The sequence below is a fragment of the Salvelinus fontinalis genome, chromosome 28 (assembly GCF_029448725.1).
Source record: "Salvelinus fontinalis isolate EN_2023a chromosome 28, ASM2944872v1, whole genome shotgun sequence".
NCBI classification, from domain to species: Eukaryota; Metazoa; Chordata; class Actinopteri; order Salmoniformes; family Salmonidae; genus Salvelinus; species Salvelinus fontinalis.
The window spans coordinates 3,331,309-3,355,845 of NC_074692.1; the positions used below are offsets into that span (position 1 = coordinate 3,331,309).

Here is a 24,537-nt window from a genome sequence, read left to right on the forward strand (position 1 = left end):
CGACATCAAAAATAGGCCAGTGGTTTCCATCGGAGGCGAAGTTTTCCCGAAATCAATGCTTATGACAAATCCAGCTGACTAATCTTTTGAATACGGTGTAAAAGAAAACCAGCAACAACAGATAACATTAGCTAGCTAGATAAGGTTAGCAAGATAATTAGCTAGCTAGATAAGGTTAGCAAGATAACTAGCTAGCTAGATAAGGTTAGCAAGATAACTAGCTAGCTAGATAGCTAGCTACGGTTAACATGCTAGCTACACTGACAACTAGCAGTGCCCTATTTGTTGATGTTTATCAACTCCACGTGGAAATTCCCATTCCCAATCCTTGAATATGTATAAATAGCCTTTGTCATTCATTGGAGGTGGAACCTAAACGTGCATTTTATGTCTAGGACAGGTCATTTAAATTGTGGTGGCAACTTCCTCTGGGGGGGTCCTTTAAAGTCTCAAAACCAAGGGGATTCATAAAACGTTAGCATTAAACGTTCTGTACACTCATGTTGCAGTCATTACAAATCAGTTTAGAGGCCATCACCTCCTTTTAAATGATGCAACAACGACAAAAAACGCTCTACAGCCAATAACAAAATAACAACAAGCATGGATCACGTAAACAACATCAAGCTACACCAGCGTTTTTCTCTGAGCATAGAGGGAGGGAGGCGGAGAGGGGAACAGATGGATGGCTTTCATTTTGTGATTATGAATCTAGTGGGTTATTTAGTCATGTTTCCGGGAATAAACAATGCTGTGATTAGGATTCACCAGACGCCCTGTGTTTGATGAAAACGGCTTTTAATAATTATCTTGGCACAATTAGAGTCACTGGGCCCTTCTGATTGCCATGGCTCCTCCAGGCAGGCAGCACTCCTCATGTTCCCTCTCTTTTTTCAATGTCTCTACTAGTCTATTTATAGTATATATTTTTTCTTGGAATCACAACAATAAGGCAAAGACTTTGTGGTACCTGCATGTAGAGTTGCAAAATTCCTGGGATTTTGCAACCCTAGCTACGTTTTTTTCTCCCCTTTTTCCTGTTCTCTGAAATGGATTAGGAATCTATAGGAATCTCTACACTTTCTTCCCTTCCTTTGCGCAATAGATGTTGGACATTATTAGAGATAAAAATGGCAATGCACACATTTTAAAGCGCATAAAGTGTTCATAAAAGGAATGAAATGCATAGAAATAAAATAAATTGAATGGGAGTCCCCATTGAGTTTGAGTTTATTTTTACAGGGACAGTGCACATTAATCAACGTTTCAGTAAAAGTGCCGGTTTTAGCCAGCCGGCTGATTTTCAACCGCAGTCCCTGGGCAGGTTATTAAAAACAATTACAATATAGACAATAGCAACATAGAACAAGACATAGCATACAGACATAGCAACATAGGACAAGCAAGACGTAGCATACAGACAGAGCAACATAGAACAAAAAGCAGCAAGACAAAATTCATAAAAGCAACAAAGTGTTTCCACACCTCACAAGTTACAGACAACAGACATGGAAAGCGGCAACACACAGCTAGGGACCATGTTCACAAATCTGATTGACCTTTAGCCATGTCTTCAAGCATTTTGTGAAAGTGTGATATGTGGTGCAGTTATGTGTGTCTGATGGCAGTGTATTCCAGACATGGGAAGCTCTCACAGAAAAAGCGGATTTACTAAAGGTGCTTTTCCTTAGGGGAACTACACAGTCACCTCTCATGGCAGACCTTGTGGATCTGCTGCCATATGTTGGGTTTTCTGTTTAACAAAAATACAGAGTGGAGGGGGAGCCAAGCCATTTAGGATCTTGAATACAAGACATGCATCGGTGTATTGCACAAGATTTTCCCAACTCAGGAGCTCATGCTTTCTGGGGATGTGACAGTGATGATGGCTATTGGGCTTCCTATCAAGCACTTTGAGAGCCTGTTTAAGTCAATGATTAGTCTGTTCTATTCATTCTATTTATGTGCATTTAATCCTACCCAATAGTCGAAATCCAGATAGATAACCTTTGAAAAACTGGGCCCTGATGTGATTCCAACTTCCAAGCCTGTAGAATTGATATAGCCAACAACATTTTTCTGGAAGCAAAACTGTAAGACCCTGTGATATACAGTGCATTCGGAAAGTATTCAGACTGTCACGGCAGTCTAAGTCGTCCTCCTCCTCAGACGAGGAGAGGCGAGAAGGATCTGAGGACCAATGTGCAGCGTGGTAATTTTCCATGATTTAATTAACACAAAACAAGACACTTTACAAAATGACAAAACAAACTAACCGTCACAGTCCTAGCTGGTGCAAACAAAACACAAAGACAGGAAACAACCACCCACAATCCCCAACACAAAACAAGCCACCTATATATGATTCTCAATCAGGGACAACGATTGACAGCTGCCTCTGATTGAGAACCATATTAGGCTGGACACAGAAACAGACGAACTGGACACACAACATAGAATTCCCACCCAGCTCACGTCCTGACCAACACTAAACAAGGAAAACACATAAGAACTCTGGTCAGGACGTTACACAGACCCTTGACTTTTCCCACATTTTGTTACATTACAGCCTTACTCTAAAATATATATATTTTTTAATGATCATCAATCTACACACAATACCCCATAATGAAAAAGCAGGGGGAAAAAATGGTTTTATTGAAAATATAAAACAGACATACCTTATTTACATAAGTATTCAGACCCTTTGCTATGAGACTCAAAATTGAACTGAGGTGCATCCTGTTTCCATTCATCCTCCTTGAGATGTTTCTACAACTTGATTGGAGTCCACCTGTGGTAGATTCAATTGATTGGACATGATTTGGAAAGGCACACCCCTGTCTATATAAGAACCCACAGTTGACAGTGTATGTCAGAGCAAAAACCAAGCCATGATGTCAAAGGAATTGTCCGTAGAGCTCCGAGACAAGATTGTGTCGAAGCACAGATCTGGGGAAAGGTACCAAAACATTTCTGCAGCATTGAAGTCCCCAAGAACACAGTGCCCTCCATCATTCTTAAATGGAAGACATTTAGAACCACCAAGACCCTTCCTTGAGCTAGCTGCCCGGCCAAACTGAGCAATCGGGGGAAAAGGGCCTTGGTCAGGGAGGTGACCAAGAACCCAATGGTCACCCTGACAGTGCTGATGGTCACTAACAGAGCTCCAGAGTTCCTCTGTGTAGATGGGACAACCTTCCAGAAGGACAACCATCTCTGCAGCACTCCACCAATCAGGCCTTTATGGTAGAGTGGCCAGACGGAAGCCACTCCTCTGTAAAAGGCACATGACAGCCTCTTGGTGTTTGCCTAAAGACACCTAAAGGACTCTCAGACCATGAGAAACAACATTCTCTGGTCTGATGAAACCAAGATTGAACTCTTTGGCCTGAATTCCAAGCGTCACGTCTGGATGAAACCTGGCACCATCCCTACGGTGAAGCATGGTGGTGGCAGCATCATGCTGTGGAGAAATTTTTCAGCGGCAGGGACTGGGAGGCTAGTCAGGATCGGGGGAAAGATGAACGGAGCAAAGCACAGCGAGATCATTGAGGAAATTTGGAGAATCTCCCCAAATACAGGTGTGTCAAGCTTGTAGCTTCATACCCAAGAAGACTTGAGGCTGTAATCGCTGCCAACGGTGCTTCAACAAAGCACCGAGGTTTGGAAAAGGTCCCCAGATCCTCAAAAAGTTATACAGCTTCACAATCGAGAGTATCCTGACCGGTTACATCACCAACTGCTCGGCATCCGACCATAAGGCGCTACAGAGGGTAGTGTGTACAGCCCAGTACATCACTGGGGCCAAGCTTCCTGCCATCCAGGACCTATATTATATTAGGCGGTGTCAGAGGACAGCCCAAAAAATGTCAAACACTCCAGTCATCCAAGTCATAGACTGTTCTCTCTGCTACCGCATGGAAAGCGGTACCGGAGCGCCAAGTCTAGGTCCAAAATGCTGCTTAATTCTTTGGGCTGCAAGCCCGAAGCCGGGCACAATATGACAACAGCCACTTCAAGTGCAGGGCGCGAAATTCAAAAGATATTTTTTAGAAATATTTAACTTTCACACATTAACAAGTCCAATACAGCAAATGAAAGATAAACATCTTGTGAATCCAGCCAACATGTCCGATTTTTAAAATCCTTTACAGCGAAAACACTACGTATATTTATGTTAGCTCACCACCAAATACAAAAAAGGACAGACATTTTTCACAGCACAGGTAGCATGCACAAAACCAACCTAACTAACCAAGAACCAACCAAACTAACCAAGAAACAACTTCATCAGATGACAGTCTTATAACATGTAATACAATAAATCTATGTTTTGTTCGAAAAATGTGCATATTTGAGGTATAATTCAGTTTTACATTGCAGCTACCATCACAGCTACCGTCACAAATAGCACCGAAGCAGCCAGAGTAATTACAGACACCAACGTGAAATACCTAAATACTCATCATAAAACATTTCTGAAAAATACATGGTGTACAGCAAATGAAAGACAAGCATCTTGTGAATCCAGCCAATATTTCCGATTTCTAAAGTGTTTTACAGCAAAAACACAATATAGCATTATATTAGCTTACCACAATAGCCAGAAACACAAGCCATTTACCAGCAGCAAAAGTTAGCGATCGTAACAAACCAGCAAAAGATATATAATTTTTGACTAACCTTGATAAGCTTCATCAGATGACAGTCCTATAACATCAGGTTATACATACACTTATGTTTTGTTCGAAAATGTGCATATTTAGAGCAGAAATCAGTGGTTATACATTGTGCTAACGTAGCATCTTTTTCCCAGAATGTGCGGATATTTTTATGACACTCAACTATTCTGACCAAATAACTATTCATAAACGTTACTAAAAAATACATGTTGTATAGGAAATGATAGATACACTAGTTCTTAATGCAATCGCCATGTTAGAATTCTAAAAATAACTTCATTAAGACATCCAGCTTAGTTATGGCGAGAGAGTGCCCAAAATCTGGGCGCAAACTACTAGTACACATGTTCGACAGATATCTGAAATAACATCATAAAATGGGTCCTACTTTTGATGATCTTCCATCAGAATGTTGTACAAGGGGTCCTTTGTCGGGAACGATCGTTGTTTGGTTTTAGAATGTCCTCTTCTCCAGTCAATTAACACGGAGAGCTAGCAAAGTGGCGCGAAGCACTCCTTCGTGAACAAACGCAGACAAAGAAACACGCCTAACGTCCCGAAAAAATTTCAATAATCTAATAAAACTATATTGAAAAAACATACTTTACGATGATATTGTCACATTAATCAAATAAAATCAAAGCCGGAGATATTAGTCGTCTATATAGACAGCTTTACAGAAGGCAATACCAGGTCCCTTCTCGCGCGTTCCAGAAAACAGGAAATTGGGGTTACGTCATGCCAAGAGCTTTTATTCGACCTCAGATCATGTTATACACTCCATTTCTTCTCTCACTGCCTGTTGACATCTAGTGGAAGGCGTATGAAGTGCATGTATACTAATAAATATCAAGCACATTTATAGGCAGGCCCTAGAACAGAGCATCGATTTCAGATTTTCCACTTCCTGTCAGGAAGTTTGCTGCAAAATGAGTTCTGTTTTACTCACAGATATAATTCAAACGGTTTTAGAAACTAGAGAGTGTTTTCTATCCAATAGTAATGATAATATGCATATTGTACGAGCAAGAATTGAGTACGAGGCCGTTTGAAATGGGCACCTTTTATCCAGGCTACTCAATACTGCCCCTGCAGCCCAAACAGGTAACCTGTCTGGCTCTGGCGTTCCGCTAGCGGAACTCCTCCCACATTCCACTGAAAAGGCAGTGCGCGAAATTCAAAAGATATTTTTTTGAAATATTTAACTTTCACACATTAACAAGTCCAATACAGCAAATGAAAGATAAACATCTTGTGAATCCAGTCAACATGTCCGATTTTTTAAATGTTTTACAGCGAAAACACCACATATATTTATGTTAGCTCACCACCAAATACAAAAAAGGACAGACATTTTTCACAGCACAGGTAGCATGCACAAAGCCAACCTAACTAACCAAGAACCAACCAAACTAACCAAGAAACAACTTCATCAGATGACAGTCTTATAACATGTTATACAATAAATCTATGTTTTGTTCAAAAAATGTGCATATTTGAGGTATAAATCAGTTTTACATTGCAACTACCATCACAGCTACCGTCACAAATAGGACCGAAGCAGCCAGAGTAATTACAGACACCAACGTCAAATACCTAAATACTCATCATAAAACATTTCTGAAAAATCGATGGTGTACAGCAAATTAAAGACAAACATCTTGTGAATCCAGCCAATATTTCCGATTTTTTAAGTGTTTTACAGCGAAAACACAATATAGCATTATATTGGCTTACTACAATAGCCTACCACACTACTGCATTCATTCATCAAGGCACGTTAGCGATAGCAATAGGCACATTAGCGATAGCGAATAAACCAGCAAAAGATATATAATTTTTGACTAACCTTGATAAGCTTCATCAGATGACAGTCCTATAACATCAGGTTATACATACACTTATGTTTTGTTCGAAAATGTGCATATTTAGAGCTGAAATCAGTGGTTACACATTGTGCTAACGTAGCATCTTTTTCCCACAACGTCCGGATATTTTTCTGACACTTTTTCTGACACATATTCTGACCAAATAACTATTCATAAACATAACTAAAAAATACATGTTGTATAGGAAATGATAGATACACTAGTTCTTAATGCAATCGCCGTGTTAGAATTCTAAAAATAACTTCATTACGATATGCAGTTTACGTTATGGCGAGAGCGTGCCCAAAACCTGGCCGCAAACTACTAGTTCACATGTACGACAGATATATGAAATAACATCATAAAATGGGTCCTACTTTTGCTGATCTTCCATCAGAATGTTGTACAAGGGGTCCTTTGTCCAGAACAATCGTTGTTTGGTTTTAGAACGGCCTTTTTCCCTCTCGATTTAGCAAGCACACTTGCCAAGTGGCGAACCCTAACCCTAACCTCAAACTCAGAGAACGGAACACGGCAAAACTCCCGAAAAAATTTCAATAATCTGATTAAACTAGATTGAAAAAACATAATGTACGATGATATTGTCACATGTATCAAATAAAATCAAAGCCGGAGATATTAGTCGTCCATAACGACAGCTTATCATAAGGCAAATCCAGGTCCCTTCTCGCGCTCTCCAGAAAACAGGAAACTGGTGACACGTCATGCCAAGAGCTATTATTCGACGCCAGATCAAGTTACACACTCAATTTCTTCTCTCACTGCTTGTCGACATCTAGTGGAAGACGTATGAAGTGCATCTAAACTAATAAATATCAAGGACTTTAATAGGCAGGCCCTAGAACAGTGTATCGATTTCAGATTTTCCACTTACTATCAGGAAGTTTGCTGCAAAAGGAGTTGTGTTTTACTCACAGATATAATTCAAACGGTTTTAGAAACTAGAGAGTGTTTTCTATCCAATAGTAATAATAATATGCATATTGTACGAGCAAGAATTGAGTACGAGGCCGTTTAAATTGGGCACAATTTTCCCCCAAAGTGAAAACAGCGCCCTCTGTCCTCAACAGGTTAACAGCTTCTACCCCCAAGCCATAACACTGCTGAACAATTAATCACGCAGTCTATTTACATTGACACACCCCCCCCCGCTGTTTATTATCTATGCATAATTACTTTACCCCTACCTACATGTACAAATTACTTCGACTAACTGTACCCCCACACATTGACTCGGTACCCCCTGTATAGAGCCTCATTATTGTTATTTTATTGTGTTACTTTTTCTTTTCTTTTTTTACTTTAGTTTTTTTAAAATTTGCTTCAAACTGCATTGTTGGTTAAGGGCTTGTAAGTAAGCATTTCACGGTAAGGTCTACACCAGTTGTATTCGATGCATGTGACAAATACAATTTGATTTGATTTGAGTAAAAGGTCTGAATGCTTATGTAAATTAGATTTTATTTTGTATTTTTTTTTTAATTTACATTTGCAAAAATTTCTACAAGCCTGTTTTTGTTTTGTTATTATGGGGTATTGTGTGTACATTGATGAGGGGGGAAAAAAACATTTTCATCCCTTTTAGAATAAGGCTGTAACGTAACAAAATGTGGAAAAAGTCAAGGGGTCTGAATACTTTCCGAATACACTATAAGACCGATCCAAGAGAAGGAAGATGATGCGTTACAAATGGCCCCCTATTTCCTATATAGTGCATCATTTTCACTAGGGCCTATATGGGCCTATTTAAGGAATAGGTTGCCCTTCAGGACGCACATCCATAGTGCTGTTTGAACCAAATCACAAAATTAGAGGATTTCTGATTCAGACAAGAGTCATTCTGCAGAGGGCAATCACCTTGAACCCTGTCCAGACGCAGACTGGAGTGAGGTGACTGAAAATGTCATAAAGTACCATTACAGTTAATGAGACGTCAGAGTCCAAACGCATGTAGAGGGCCAGGCAGGCAGCCCTGGTGCATCTCTTACAGCGGTAATAACAATGAATCCTCAAAAGATTCACAGAATCTTAAAGGAAGCGGCCATGTCTCAAAAGTGTGTCAAATGTGAATGTCCTCACACCTGGGTATTTTTTCTTTGAATGGTGAGTTGATGTGGATGGTAGGTGTCCCATTAATAGGAGCTGCAGAGCTGCTGTAAAATGGGTGATGATTTGGTTACCTCTGACCATATTAACCTTGACTTCCGCTCTGCAAACAGACACTCCCATCTAAGCAAACGAAAGAAAAAAGGAATGACATATTGGTGATGAATATAAAGCTAGAATGTGCACTCGCTACATATTCAAATGAAAATAACATATTAAATTCCAATTATAGGATAGGCTAATCACGCATGTCTTTTTGTTTTTCATTTATTCTGTTCAATTGTCAGGGACCATGTACAATTAAAACAAGAAAAAAAATCATGACACTGACTATTACTGAGTAAAATACAAAACTGACCGAAGATCAATGTCTAGGGGCAACACTTTACCCTACTCCACAATGCATGCAACAAAATTGTCATGGTAAATGTTCATGTTCAATCATGTTACCATCTCTCGACTGGAGTGTCAAATAATAGCTTACGTGTCTCTAAATCTGTTTCTACCTCTAGAAATAGAATTACAATAAAGGGCGTAGCCCATCAGTCCACCACAATTTGACTGCACCCTCATGGACACACTCAGTAATTATATTTCTATGTTTCTACTTTTCTCTCAGGTGAAGTACGGGCATTTTGCCTTTGTGTGGGATGTGGCGGTGCTGGAGTATGTGGGCATCAACGATGACGACTGCTCCTTCTACACTGTGGGGAACAAGGCACCAGACCGGGGCTACGGCATCGCCCTGCAGCACGGCAGTCCATACAGGGATATCTTCTCCCAGAGGTACGTTGAACATTTAAGGCTTTATACGTGCTAATACATGCTTAGAACAAGTAATATGTCATATAATGTATGCTATTTATTCAACAGGTTTATCCAAAGCGACTTACAGTAATGCATGCATATATTTTTTGTATGGGTGGCCCCAGAAGGTATCGAACCAACAAACCATGCTGTAAACAGTGCCATGCTCTACCGACTGAGCCACACAGAGCTGCAAAAAAGCATTAAACACAGTACACTATAAAGTGTACAACTAGCAGGCAATATAGTGTGCAAACATACAGGCTACCCTAACTACACCATTGCCACATCTACAGTGTGAGAAGGATTTAGTCGTTTCTGTTTTTGAAGTCAACTGCTGTATGGCCTTTCAGTGAAATGTCGCCTTTGTTCAGTGGACTGGAGTTTGTCCAAGTCAATTTGTGAAAGGACATCAAATGTTATGATGGAATTACAGGTGGTTGATAGTTTGACAAAGTACACCAAGACAAAATGCTAAATCACTTGTCCATTAGAAATGAGCTTATATATGACTGACAAGGGCATGTAGTAAAGCTCAATCATTATGACATGCTCAAGTGCCCCATCCACCTGTAATGATGTGCTACTGCACTTGTCTTTGATTTCTATACACACTAAGAGAGGATCCTTCACGCCATCAAGAGGCAGATGCAAGCTGGATTTGTATTTAAAATTAACAAGTGTGTTTGTGTGCATGTGTAGGTCCGTGCGCGTGTGTGGGCGTCTGCTGCTCCTGTGTGTGTGTGTGCGTGTGTGGGCGTCTGGATGCTCCTGTGTGTGCGTGCGTGTGTGTGGGCGTCTGGATGCTCCTGTGTGTGCGTGCGTGTGTGTGGGCGTCTGGATGCTCCTGTGTGTGCGTGCGTGTGTGTGAGTGCCGTGTGTGTGAATGAGTCCCAGCGTGTGATTCAGTATTTCTGTTTATTCTATTTGCACCTCTTTGTTTTACTGATGCACACAACTGCAGAATGTTGCCACTAATGGTGGTTGTGAAAGTAAACAAGTTATTAATTGACAGTCCTATTTAATTCCTTGTCATTATTTCCAGGACATTGTCAGGCTCTTGGGGAGCGCTTTCCAAACTCATTTTAAAATAAAACAGTTTGCTAAAAGTGTTCCCTATGGTTCCCGAACAATGCAAGGGAAATTACTGAGACAAAATTGTTTTGGAAACATGACTTCTTCTGACTTTTTGGATTACACAAGTCAATGAAGCACAACAATGAAATGATGGAGAAATTGTATTTGTCTCCCAGCAGTGGCTGGTAGACAAATACACTCTCCATGGTGTTACCCACTATCGTCACAGGGTTGGAGAGTAACTGATTACATGTAATCTGTAACTGTAATCCATTACGCTACCAGCTAAAATATTGTAATCAGATTAGATACTTTTGAAAAACTAGATGATTACTTCTTCTTTTTACATTTCAATTCATAAAGGTTGTTTGCGAGAAAAGTAATACATGTACATTAAGACACCTTTCTGTTTTCTTAATAACATAAAATTCAGAATTGAAAAAAGGCGCAAGTTTAAGTTTGTTCCACCTGAGCAAGTCAGACCACAAGTCAGAGACCCCTATGATGACACATCAAATGTGTTTGAGGGATGCATTATGTCTTCTAATGCCTCTTAAGTGGAAAGTCATCCAAAAGTAAGTGAAGGTAATCAGATTACGTTATAACATTTGGGTAATCCAAAAATTACGTTACTGATTAGGGATATACTGATCATCAGTATTCATTATTAAACCGTGCCAACATTCCTTCAACTATTGCTATTTGAAGGCATGGAATAGCATGGGGTTGATATTGCGTTTTGAATAAAAATACGGATATCTCCAAGGGTTTTGTTGGCCTTGTCAATCAGAATTTCAAGTCCTGAAAAACAATAGAGACAAAACGTTGCCAAGCTACCAATAGTCAGTCAAATAGCCAGTGATTTTGTGTGTAATTAGAGTAGGAGCCTGTGCAAGTGCACAGGGTATTTTGGGGTCTCCAGTCTACTCACAGAATATTTGACAGTTTACAGTTCCCAGTGTATTAAGATTAAAAAGAATTGATCTGCTTTAACAGTGTGGAAAGAGAGAGGGTGTATGTGTGTGGGGGGGGGGGGGGGGGGGCTCTGCGTACGTGCGTGTGTGTCTCGAGGACAGTTTGTCGTTGATAGAGTACTGCCGTTACATTACTCATCACAAACACAACTTGTTGCTCACCTTTTAATAGAATCAAACAACCCAGATGAAACAGATGAAAGTTCCAAGAAGGAAGTCATGTTTCCCCACTTACCGGAGAGAGTATAGTGTGCTGGTAATGATGTGTGTTACCCAGACTGAGGTGATCATCCAGATATAGTGCAGACGGAGTCAGAAAGCTGCAGTTTTCAGGAATTCGATGAAAACGACTGATTTCCGGTGAGAAGCCTATGAGCCTTGCACTTAAATAGCAGCAGCATGTGCACACAGCCACACAAACATACATACAGTGCTTTCGGAAAGTATTCAGACCCCTTGACTTTTTCCACTTTTTGTTACATTATAGCCTTGTTCTAAAATTGATTAATACATTTTTCCCCTCATCATTCTACACACAATACCCCATAATGACAAAACAAAACAGGTTTTTAGACATTTTTGCTAATTTATAAACGTTTTAAAACTGAAATATGACATTTACATAAGTAATCCCACCCTTTACTCAGTACTTTGTTGAAGCGCCTTTGCCAATGATTACAGCATCAAGTCTTCTTGGGTATGACGCTACAAGCTTGGCACACCTGTATTTTGGGAGTTTCTCCCATTCTTCTCTGCAGATCCTCTCAAGCTCTGTCAGGTTGGATGGAGAGCGTCGCTGCACAGCTATTTTGAGGACTCTCCCAAGATGTTCAATCGGTTTCAAGTCTGGGCTCTGGCTGGGCCACTCAAGGACATTCAGAGACTTGTCCCGAAGCCACTCCTGCGTTGTTGTGGCTGTGTGCTTAGGGTCGTTGTCCTGTTGGAAGGTGAATCTTCGCCCCCAGTCTGAGGTCCTAAGCACTCTGGAGCAGGTTTTCATCAAGGATCTCTCTGTACTTTACTCAGTTCATCTTTGTCTCGATCCTGACTAGTCTCCCAGTCCCTGCCCCTGAAAAACATCCCACAGCATGATGCTGCCACCACCATACTTCACCGTAGGGATGGTGCCAGGTTTCGTCCAGACATGACGCTTGCCATTCAGGCTAAAGAGTTTAATCATGGTTTCATCAGACCAGAAAATCTTGCTTCTCATGGTCTGACAGTCCTTTAGGTGCCTTTTTGCAAACTCCAAGCGGGCTGTCATGTGCCTTTTACAGAGGAGTGGCTTCCGTCTGGCCGCTCTATCATAAAGGCCTGATTGGTGGAGTGCTGCGGAGATGGTTGTCCTTCTGGAAGGTTCTCCCATCTCCACAGAAGAACTCTGGAGCACTGTCAGAGTGACCATTGGGTTCTTGGTCACCTCCCTGACCAAGGCCCTTCTCCACCGACTGATCAGTTTGGCCGGGCGGCCAGCTCTAGGAAGAGTCTTTGTGGTTCGAAACTTCTTCCATTTAAGAATGATGGAGGCCACTGTGTTCTTGGGGACTTTCAATGCTGCAGAAATGTTTTGGTACCTTTCCCCAGATCTGTGCCTCGGCACAATCCTGTCTCGAGTTCTACAGACAATTCCTTCGACCTCATGGTTTGGTTCACTGTCAACTGTGGAACCTTTTTATATAGACCGGTGTGTCTTTCCATATTATGTCCAATCAATTGAATTTACCACAGGTGGACTCCAATCAATTTGTAGAAACATCTCAAGGAGGATCAATGGAAACAGGATGCACCTGAGCTCAATTTCGAGTCTCATAGCAAAGGGTCTGAATACTTACATAAATAAGGTATTTCTGTTTTTGCAAAAATGTCTAAAACCTGTTTTCACTTTGTCATTATGGGGTATTGTGTGTAGATTGCTGAGGATAATTTTTTTTAAATCCAGTTTAGAATAAGGCTGTAACATAACAAAATGTGTAAAAAGCAAAATGGTCTGAACAATACAGGTATCGACCACATTCCTTTTTTTCAATTTTTGCCTAAAATGACATAAAACCCTAATCTAACTACCTGTAGCTCAGGACCTGAAGCAAGGATATCCATATTCTTGATAGCATTTGAAAGGAAACACTTTGAAGTTTGTGGAAATGTGAAATTAATATAGGATAGGAGAATATAACACATTAGATCTGGTAATAAGATAATATATATATATATTTTTTTCATCTTTGAAATGCAAGAGAAACAGCAGGGGTTCAACCTTTAGAACCCTGTTCCTATATTTGAATATAAAAATAGATTTTATCAAACAGAACTATGCTCCATTTTATCTCTGGGACCCTCAGGACGACAAATCGGAGCAAGATTACTGAATGTAAGTACAATATTTACCTTCAGAGGTGAATGTATCAAACCAGTTGCCGTGATAAAAGTTTTTTGTTGTTATGCACTCTCCTCAAACAATTTCATGATATTTTTTCACTGTAATAGCTACTGTAAATTGGACAGTGCAGTGGAGTGGAGGGACACCGATCCCTCCGGTGGAGGGAAACCGATCCCGTAGAGGATAAATTGCCTAAAAGAGATGGGAATGCTTTGCCAGGAAACTATTACTTGAATTGTATTGTATTTCTGGAATCAGTGTCGGTGGAGCCCTCCCAAAGTGGTGGGGATATTGACCTTAGTAATGGCATTTAGTCACCAATGGCACAGTGAGTGACAGCGTTCTTCTCAGATCTTGAGGGTCCTAGGCGCTCTGTGCATGTGTGTGTCTTTCGGGGTCGATTTCCAGTTTGTGGAAATTACTTGATTTTTGTGGAAGCTCCACTGTGGCAGCAGTGAGAATGAGATCGACACCTGACATTGTCAATCTCTCGTCATCTGGAACAATGACAGAACTGTCACTTACAGTCCCATCCATCAACATTAGGCAAACTCACGCCCCTGAAACTCTCATTAAAACCCATAAGTGGGATTTAATGAATGAGTAGTTGACATTTCTGCTATCTTATCAGAGATTCCCTCAGTTGTTTGCTTCGTCCCCATAAATGGGTCGCTACACTGTCAAAATACATTTGCAAGTACAGTTTGTGGCTTAAGATTGCTTGTATGTTATATAGGGATTTGTTCAAAGTTCTAGAAATCATATTCTTGTAGCTGACTGAGATTTGATCAGCTAGATACAAAAATATTGCAAATGTAGTGGAGATATGTATTCATTGCCAAACATGCTATGCAGGTAGGTATTTAGCCATTTGCTTTCTGTTCGTATTCTTATTTTGTACTATTTCTTATTCTTGCATTTGGGGGGCAGGTAGCCTAGTGGTTAGCGTGTTGGGCCACTAACCAAAAGGTTGCTTGATCAAATCCCCAAGCTGATAAGGTAAAAATCTGTTGTTCTGCTCCTGAACAAGGCAGTTAACCCACTGTTCCTAGGCCGTCATTGTAAATAATATTTTTTCTTAACTGACTTGACTAGTTAAATAAAGGTAAAATTAAATAGTTGAGAAGGAACCTGCAAGTAGGCATTTCATTGGACTATGTACACCGTATACCATGCTTATCCCGTACATACGACTAATAAAACGTGAAGCTCTCTGGACTCTTTTCCCCTCTTATACCGCTTTGTATGATTCGAATATTGTAGTGGCCTAATTATACCACTAATTATGATGATTTGTGCCTGTGAATCTGGAATGGGCATGAGTGGCATTGTGAAGACAAACTCTTTGGAGGTAGCAGTCAGACAGTGAGAATACAGTTTGGCTGGCTGTGTGGGATTAGTACCATGGCCGTCACGCCTCCATTGTCCTCATTTAATAAGGAGTTGCTACTCCGAGTGCACTTTATGCAAGGAGCTTATTTTAGAACAGTTTCTCTCCTGTGCTCTTTTTGACATTGTGTAATCATGTTGTCAGAAATTCTCCCAGATGGACAATACTACCATTCCCTGTTTTTGATATTTTTGTCAGATTTAATTGTTTCTTCTCAAGTTTGGATGCAATGGAACAAGTTTGCACCCTTTTGCATAGGTTAGAACTAGAGATAAGTGAAGAGCAGAACACGATAAGATAATGGATTTATTATCCACATGGGGACATTTTGTATGCGGCTCTGTGCATACATTAAAAGCATACATATCAAGCATAGACAAAAGACAATAAACAATTATTACAAACAATAAATACAACCAATGAGGGTAGACAAAGTGCAGTTCATGTGGGAATCCTAATTATTCTGAACACAATACACATTCGTACACCATCGACTACAGCAGTGTTTCTCAACTCCAGTCAACTCCAGTCCTTGAGTACCCCCAACGGTACAGACTTTTTGTAGTCCTGGACAAGCACACTTGCCAACTAATCATCAAGCCCTGGATGAGTTGAATCAGGTGTGTTTGTCCACCCCCTAACAGCACAACAATGGACTGGAGTTGGGGAACATTGGACTCCAGTATCAACTAAAGGCCTGCCTGCTGGATCTATCAGTGTTTGTCATTTAGAAGCCTTATTGCCTCTGGGATAAACAATTGTTTGACTCTATTATTTTTATGCCCTGGTGCCCAGTATTGTCAACCTCAAACTCCTGATATAGAAGATGTCTGGGGCCCAAGAGAACCTTCTATAAATGATCTGTCTCCGTGAGAAGCAATTTGCCTATGAATACGAACCTGAGACACAATTCTGGTTTAGACTCTGGACCCCAGATTTATCGCGTGTGTGTGTGTGTGTGTGTGTGTCTCAATGTGGGTATTATGTGCCTTTGTCTGTGTTCAACTGAAATGTAGCATCTCAGATGTTATAATTTGTTTGCATCACCTTGGAATTTCTGCTGTTCCTTTTTTCCTTTCTTTTCTTTTTTCCTCGTCTTCTCTTTAGTCCTATCAAGTACGGTAGTTTGTCTGCCTCCGTCCAAACCATCTAATAACGTATGATCATTTCTGCAGCAGCTGGTTGCCTTGGCAACAGCTCCGGTAGTCCACACTAATCGCCATGCAGAGCCCAGGAGGCAGAAAGGCTGGTTGGTACAGCAGCCAGGTTACCCGTGATACAAGTCAGTGTTCGACGTCTATCCAGGTCTGAGGACATCGGGAGATGACGTGGAAACGGCCACTAGGGGCAACTGTGTTACCTTTAAGTATGTTTCGGTTTTGCTAGGGTGTTGTGGACAGGGATGGGTGTAAGCATCTGCCTCTGATTCCAAGTTCGAATCCAGCGATAGAAAGTTGTTTTTTATATTTTGGTTTTAAGCCTATCCCAAACCTTTGGAACGTCTTCGAAATTTGACGTTTGAGAAACATGGATGGACGTCTAATTTTGACGTGAGACGTGAGAGCTTCCCACCTAACTCCAGTGATAGAAACATGTCAATAGTCTGCATACATTATATGGTGTGACATTCAATCATTTTCCTGGAATGAGAGCTTGGCCTAACAACACCGAACTCCTCGGCAACACTGTGATGTCATGAAGTGTGTGTGTGTGCATCTGTTGTCACCAGAGAGCATGAGTGAGAGTGATCAGCCCTTTACAATCGGTTATGGACTAAAGCTAGGTCACTATTCAGAGTTCTCTACAGCCCAGGTCATGCAGAGCCTGAACGAGGAGAAAACCAACCAACCTACTGCGCACACACACATGCACACATTGTATAACTAACCCCAAGTGACACATTGGTGAACCCCTGATCCAGTCACAAGAATGACACGGTGGTTGAGAGGGACAAGGCTGTTCTTATTGTGTACAGGCCCAGATCAGCCATCCAGTCACATTGGAGGTGAAATTTCTCTAGCCTCAGTTGGAGCTCATCTGTTGGGTGATACCTCCTGTCACCACTGCACAGGGCCAGGGGGAACGTAAGCCCTCCATTGCTCCGTTCCCGCTCCATCACTCCATCTTACCGCGCGGTGACATATACAGTATAATTGGGGTGAGGAGGGGACGCCTCTTTTGTATTGCCTGTGTGTGGCTCATGGTAGCTAATGGAAACACATAGTGGAAAAATAACTTTTATTCTATTTGGAAGCCACAGTGTGCTGTGAGTACACCAGATGCATAGGAGACAGATCTTAATAGTAGATGCAATAGAATAAATAATTTGTTTATGTAAATAAAAACATGTCTTATTCTGTATATACCACATGAGGTGAACATAGGGTGGCAGTTAAGAGTGTTGGGCCAGTAACCGAAAGGTCACTGGTTCGAATCCCCTAGCCAACTAGGTGAAAAATCTGTCATTGTGCTCTTGAGCAAGGCGCTTAACCCTAGTCGGTCTGGATAAGAGCGTCTGCTAAATTACTAAAATGTAAATTAACAACTTGATGTGATATGTCTGTTTTGGAGCAAAATATGGCATTAATAGAGCAACATTTCCACAGAGATAAAACATACAGAAAAATGTTATCATATTACTCCAATTAGTGCAGGAAAGCAGTGATAAACGACTAAGCTCTTAGGGTAGCTTTCCACATTGACCAATCTTCTTTGGCCACGATCTCAAGTATTTTGTTTACACTTAAGTATAATCACTTTTTTTTCCAGTTCTTTTCTTTTAAGCTACGAAAATGGATCCGTCGTATGTGTCTGTGTGCGTGCGTGTGACGGGGGGGGTTGGGTTAAAGAGCAAAACACATATTTCTGTGCACTGTAAGGGAAATAAAGGACAATGAAGTATTCTGAAATATTGAAAAGCAAGCAAAAACCCATACTTGAAAAATCTTAGCACTTGGATGATTTCCGAGATTGATGGAATTGAATATGTTTGACGGAATTGCTGTCTGCATTTTGATAACCTTAGGTATCTCCCTCATTCCATTCCATTAGATTGAGTGCAATCCCTCTTTCCATTGTTTTCCGTTTTGGACCTGTCTTTGTCGGCGGCATAACAACTACAGTATCAATCGTCGAGCTCAAATCTCAGACCGACTTTGATTCATCAAGACGACATTTCTTCCAATATCGAATCAAAATCAAAAATCAAATCAAATTGTATTTGTCACAAGCCTAATACAACAGGTGTAGAGCTTACTTATGCTTACTTACAAGCCCTTAACCAATGCAGTTTTTTTTTAAATACCTAAAAACATAAGAAATAAAGTAACAAGTGATTAAAGAGTAGCAGTAAAATAACAATAGCGAGGCAATATACAGGGGGTACTGGTACAGATTCGATGTGCGGGGGTCACTGGTTAGTTGAGATAATTGAGGTAATATATGCACGTGGGTAGAGTTATTAAAGTGACTTATGCATAGATAATAACAGAGAGTAGCAGCAGCGTAAAAGAGGGGGGCAATGCCAGTAGTCCGGGTAGCCAATTGATTAGATGTTCAGGAGTCTTACGGCTTGGGACTAGAAGCTGTTTATAAGCCTCTTGGACCTAGACTTGGCGCTCTGGTACCACTTGCCATGTGGTAGCAGAGAGAACAGTTTATGACTAGGGTGGCTGGAGTCTTTTTTGGGCCTTTCTCTGACACCGCCTGGTATAGAGGTCCGGGATGGCAGGCAGCTTGGCCCCAGTGATGTACTGGGCCGTACGCACTACCCTCTGTAGTGCCTTGCGGTCGGAGGCCAAGCAGTTGCCATACCAGGCAGTGATGTAACCAGTCAGGATGCTCTCGATGGTACAGCTGTAGAAGCTTTTGAGGATCTGAGGACCCATGTCTTTTCAGTCTCCTGACGGAGAAAATGTTTTGTCGTGCCCTCTTCACGACTGTCTTGGTATGTTTGGACCATATTAGTTTGTTATGCTCAAGAAACTCAAGAAACTTCAAGCTCTCAACCTGCTCCACTACAGCCACGTCGATGAGAATGGGGGAGTGCTCGGTCCTGCTCTTCCTGTAGTCCACAATCATCTCCTTAGTCTTGATCACATTGAGGGAGAGATTGTTGCCCTGGCACCACACGGCCAGGTCTTTGACAACCTCCCTTTAAGCTGTCTTGTCGTTGTTGGTGATCAGGAACACCACTGTTGTGTCATCGGCAAACTTAATGATGGTGTTGGAGTCGTGCCTGACCATGCAGTCATGAGTGAACGGGGAGTACAGGAGGGGACAGAGCACGCACCCCTGAGGGGGCCCGTGTTAAGGATCAGTTGCAGAGGGAGGTACCACCTGGGGGTGGCCCGTCAGGAGGATCCAGTTGCAGAGGGAGGTGTTTAGTCCCAGGGTCCTTAGCTTATTGATGAGCTTTGAGGTCACTATGGTGTTGAACGCTGAGCTGTAGGCAATGAATAGCATTTTCACATAGGTGTTCCTTTTGTCCAGGTGTGAAAGGGCAGTGTGGAGTGCAATAGAGATTGCATAATCTGTGGATCTGTTTGGGCGGTATGCAAATTGGAGTGGGTATAGAGTTTCTGGGATAATGGTGTTGATGTGAGTCATGACCAACCTTTCAAAGCACTTCATGGCTACAGACGTGAGTGCTACGGGTCGGAAGTAATTTAGGCAGGTTACCTTAGTGTTCTTGGGCACAGGGACTATGGTGGTATGCTTGAAACATGTTGGTATTACAGACTCAGACAGGGAGAGGTTGAAAATGTCAGTGAAGATACTTGCCAGTTGGTCAGCGCATGCTCGGAGTACATGTCCTGGTAATCCGTCTGGCCCTGCGGCCTTGTGAATGTTGACCTGTTTAAAGGTCTTACTCACATCGGCTGCGGAGAGCGTGATCACACAGTCGTCCGGAACAGCTGGTGCTCTCATGCATGTTTTAGTGTTACTTGCCTCGAAGCGAGCATAGAAGTAATTTAGCTCATCTGGTAGGCTCGTGTCACTGGGCAGCTCTCGGCTGTGCTTCCCTTTGTAGTACAATAATAGTTTGCAAGCCCTGCCACATCCGACGAGCGTCGGAGCCGGTGTAGTATGATTCAATCTTAGTCCTGTATTGATGCTTTGCCTGTTTGATGGGGAATAGCGGGATTTATTGTAAGCTTCCGAGTTAGAGTCCCACTCCTTGAAAGCGGCAGCTCTACCCTTTAGCTCAGTACGGATGTTGCCTGTAATCCATGGCTTCTGGTTGAGGTATGTACGTACAATCACTGTGGGGACGACGTCATCGATGCACTTATTGATGAAGCCGTCAATCCCATCGGAAGAATCTCGGAACATATTCCAGTCTGTGCTAGCAAACAGTCCTGTAGCTTAGCATCTGCTTCATCTGACCACTTTTTTTTACTTACCGAGTCACTGGTGCTTCCTGCTTACATTTTTGCTTGTAAGCGGGAGTCAGGAGGATAGAATTCTGGTCAGATTTCCCAAATGGAGGGCGAGGGAGAGTTGCACGTGTCTCTGTGTGTGGAGCAAAGGTGGTATAGAGTTTTTTTTCTCCCTCTGGTTGCACATTTACCATGCTGATAGAAATTAGGTCAAACAAATTTAAGTTTCCCTGCATTAAAGTCCCCGGCCACTAGGAGCGCTGCCTCTGGATGAGCGTTTTCCTGTTTGCTTATGGCGGTATACAACCTGCATCGGTCTGTGGTGGTATGTAGACAGCTACGAAAAATACAGATGAAAACTCTCTAGGTAGATAGTATCGTCTACAGCTTATCAAGTCTCTGTTTCTGATTGGACGTTTCACTAGCATGTATTCCTCTTTTTCATTCCATCTGAGCCAACATCTGAGTCATCTGTTATGTGGGCCTTATCTAAATAAGATCCCTTAGTCTCCCAACAGTAATCCCAAATCAGACCTTACGATTCTATATGTGCCTATGGAGCAGAGGTTAAAGAGGTTAAAATAATGTCTATATTAGAGAATTTTATGTTATTGAAATAAGATATGCACCTCTGCTATTATTCATTTTCTAATTATGTAAACTACCTTTACACTACATTTGCATTTGAGATACTTTGGCAGCATTTTTTATTTGTTATACTTTGTAGAGGCACAGTCAAAGATAAGTGTTGTCATTCAAGTCACTTGTGTGGCTTTGTCCGTGTGTGTGAATGTGTGTGTGCTGTTCATTTTCCCCCCTGCGATACCGCAAGCCACACCTCTGAAATATAAATCTGTAAATGAACAGAAGGCTCCAATCAACCTTTGAGGGTTTTTATTGGATGTCATTGTTAATTTGCTTAGCTGGACAGCATAACATCATTAGAGAAAAGTAATAACTCTCTGCTACAAAACATATTCATATTTCTTATAATTATTTTGACAGGTTAATACAGCTGTCAGTCTGTGGCATCATTATTTGTCCGATATTGCCCTCTAGTGTTTGAGGACCATTCAAACATCTGCAGAGAATCAGGGTGAATCTCCAGTATTTTTTTGATTCCTAGTGTCCTCCCTCGCATTGGAGGAGAAGAGTCAAGGTTTCTTCTCTGACCTTCAATGTGTTTTGAGAATGAGGTGAGGAGAGGATGCGAGGAATCCAGGAAATACAATTGAGATTCACCCCTCAGATCATCATACAATGTGAATGACATGAATCATACTCAGTGCTTGCCTTTGAATAGAAAAACCTTATTTTAGTCTAGCCAGAGTCATATATATGGCATGGACTCTACAAGGTGTCGAAAGCGTTCCACGGGGATGCTGGCCCATGTCGACTCCAATGCTTCCCACAGTTGCGTCAAGTTGGCTGGATGACCTTTGGGTGGTGAACCATTCTTGATACACATGGGAAAATGTTGAGTGTGAAAAACCCAGCAGCGTTGCAGTTCTTGACACACACAAACTGGTGCGCCTGGCACCTACTACCATACCCCGTTCAAAGTTACTTAAATATTTGGTCTTGCCCATTCACTTTCTGAATGGCACACATACCGTCCATGTCTCAATTGTCTGAAGGTTTAAAAATCCTTCTTTAACCTGTCTCCTCGCCTTCATCTCCACTGATTGAAGTGGATTTAAGGGACATGAGTAAGGGATCATAGCTTTCACCTGGTCAGTCTATGTCAGTCTGTTTTGTACTCTCAGTTTGTATGCCTCTGTCTAGACTGAAACAAGGTTGTTGTATTCCTGGCACCACTCCGCCAGGGCCCTCACCACCTCCCTGTAGGCTGTTTTGTTGTTGTTGGTAATCAGGCCTACCACTGTTGTGTTGTTTGCAAACTTGATGATTGAGTTGGAGACGTGCATGGCCTAGCAGTCATGGGTGAACAGGGAGTACAGGAGGGGGCTGAGCACGCACCCATGTGGGGCTCCTGTGTTGAGAATCAGCGTAGCTGCACAGGGCCCGGGTTCAGACCCAGGGCCCCAAGCTTAGTGGTGAGCTTGGAGGGCATTATGGTGTTGAAAGCTGAGCTGTAGTCAATGAACATCATTCTTACATAGGGATTCCTCTGGTCCAGATGGAATACGACAAAGTGCAGGGCGATGGCACCATCAGTGGATCTGCTGTATGCAAATTGTAGTGGGTCTAGGGTGTCTGGTAAGGTGGAGGTTAGATTATCCTTAACTAGCCCCTTAAAACACTTAATGATGACAGAAGTGAGTGCTCTGAATTACTATTGCAATTTAACGTTAGAATGTTGCAAAACGAGTGACCTAAGCAACTTTGAGCGTGTTATGATCGTCGGTGCCAGGCGTATCTCAGAAATGTCCGGCCGCCTGGGCTTTTAACAGACGACAGTGTCTAGGGTTTGCCAAGAATGGTGCAATTAACAAAAAACATCCAGTCAGCGGCAGTCCTGTGGGCGAAAACAGCTCGTTGATGAGAGAGGTCAAAGGAGATTGTGAAGAATTGTGCAAGCTAACAGGTGGGCCACAAACAGGCAAATATATTTTATTTTATTTAACTAGGCAAGTCAGATAAGAACAAATTCTTATTTACAATGACGGCCTACCGGGGAACAGTGGGTTAACTGCCTTGTTCAGAACAGATTTGGACTTTGTCAGCTCAGGAATTTGATCCAGCAACCATTCAGTTACTGACCCAACGCTCTAACCACTAGGCTACCTAGCGGCGCAGTACAACAGTGGTGTGCAGAATGGCATCTCGGAAACGCACAACTCGTCAGTCCTTGTCATGGATGGGCTATTGCAGCAGACGACCCCACCGGGTTCCACTCCGATCAGCTGGAAACAAGAAGAAGCGGCTCCAGTGGGCACGCGATCACCAACACTGGGCAATTGAGGAGTGGAAAAACATTGCCTGGTCCGATGAATCCCGGTTCCTGTTGCCTCATGCTGATGATAGTCAGGATTTGGCGTAAGCAGCATGAGTCTATGGCCCCATCCTGCCTGGTGTCAACTGTACCGGCTGGTGGTGGTGGTGGTGTAACGGTGTGGGGAAGGTTTTCCTGGCACACGTTTAGGTCCCTTGATACCAATTGAGCAGCGTTTGCATGTCACACCTTGTGTCCCGAAGGGGGGTCCGACCCAGTACAAGATGGGTGTACCTAATAAATATGGCTCTGAGTCTAAGCTACTTACTCATCAGGGGAAGTAGATTATAACCTACATCCTGAAGAAAATGTGATGCAGTCCAATCTGAATGAAATGTAGATTTTTGCCCTATTCCTGTATACACCTGCAGACAATAACACATCTGTACTCAATTTGTTTGTGTGTGTGTTTGTGTGTGTTTGTGTGTGTATCTATGTGGGCGCATCCGTCTGTCTGTCCGTGCGTGCATGTGCGTGTGTTTGTGCATCTATCTGTGTGTGTGTGTGTGTGTGTCAGGATCCTGGAGCTGCAGCAGAACGGGGACATGGACATCCTGAAGCTGAAGTGGTGGCCACGGGACAGCCCGTGTGACCTGTACTCTGCGGTGCACACCAAACACCGCGGCAGCGCCCTGGACATCCACAGCTTTGCCGGCGTGTTCTGCGTGCTGGCGGCGGGTGTGGTGGTCTCCTGTCTCATCGCCATGGTGGAGACCTGGTGGACAAAGAGGAAGGGCTCACGAGTCCCCTCCAAAGAGGTGAGGAGCTGGGGGAGGCCAGGGTGGTTGTGGGGGTCTGTGTCTGGGGGTCTCGGTAACACTTGACTTGAACACTGTTTTCTGGATGTATGTCATGGTTGTCATGTCTACTGTACATGGTGTCAGTGTCATGATGT

General features: G+C 42.3%; 1 protein-coding gene across 3 annotated transcripts in view; it reads left to right on the plus strand.

Moving 5' to 3' along the window:
- Positions 1–24,537, plus strand: part of LOC129825955 (glutamate receptor ionotropic, delta-2-like) — a 595,589-nt gene that overhangs the window by 559,956 nt on the left and 11,096 nt on the right. For all 3 annotated transcript variants that reach the window (XR_008754971.1, XM_055886121.1, XM_055886122.1), the window contains exons 14-15: positions 9,300–9,466; positions 24,160–24,400. Coding sequence is in view for 2 of the 3 variants with exons in the window: in XM_055886121.1 (XP_055742096.1) it covers positions 9,300–9,466; positions 24,160–24,400 (408 nt within the window). In the remaining variant the exon portion in view is untranslated. The remainder of the gene's footprint in view (positions 1–9,299; positions 9,467–24,159; positions 24,401–24,537) is intronic.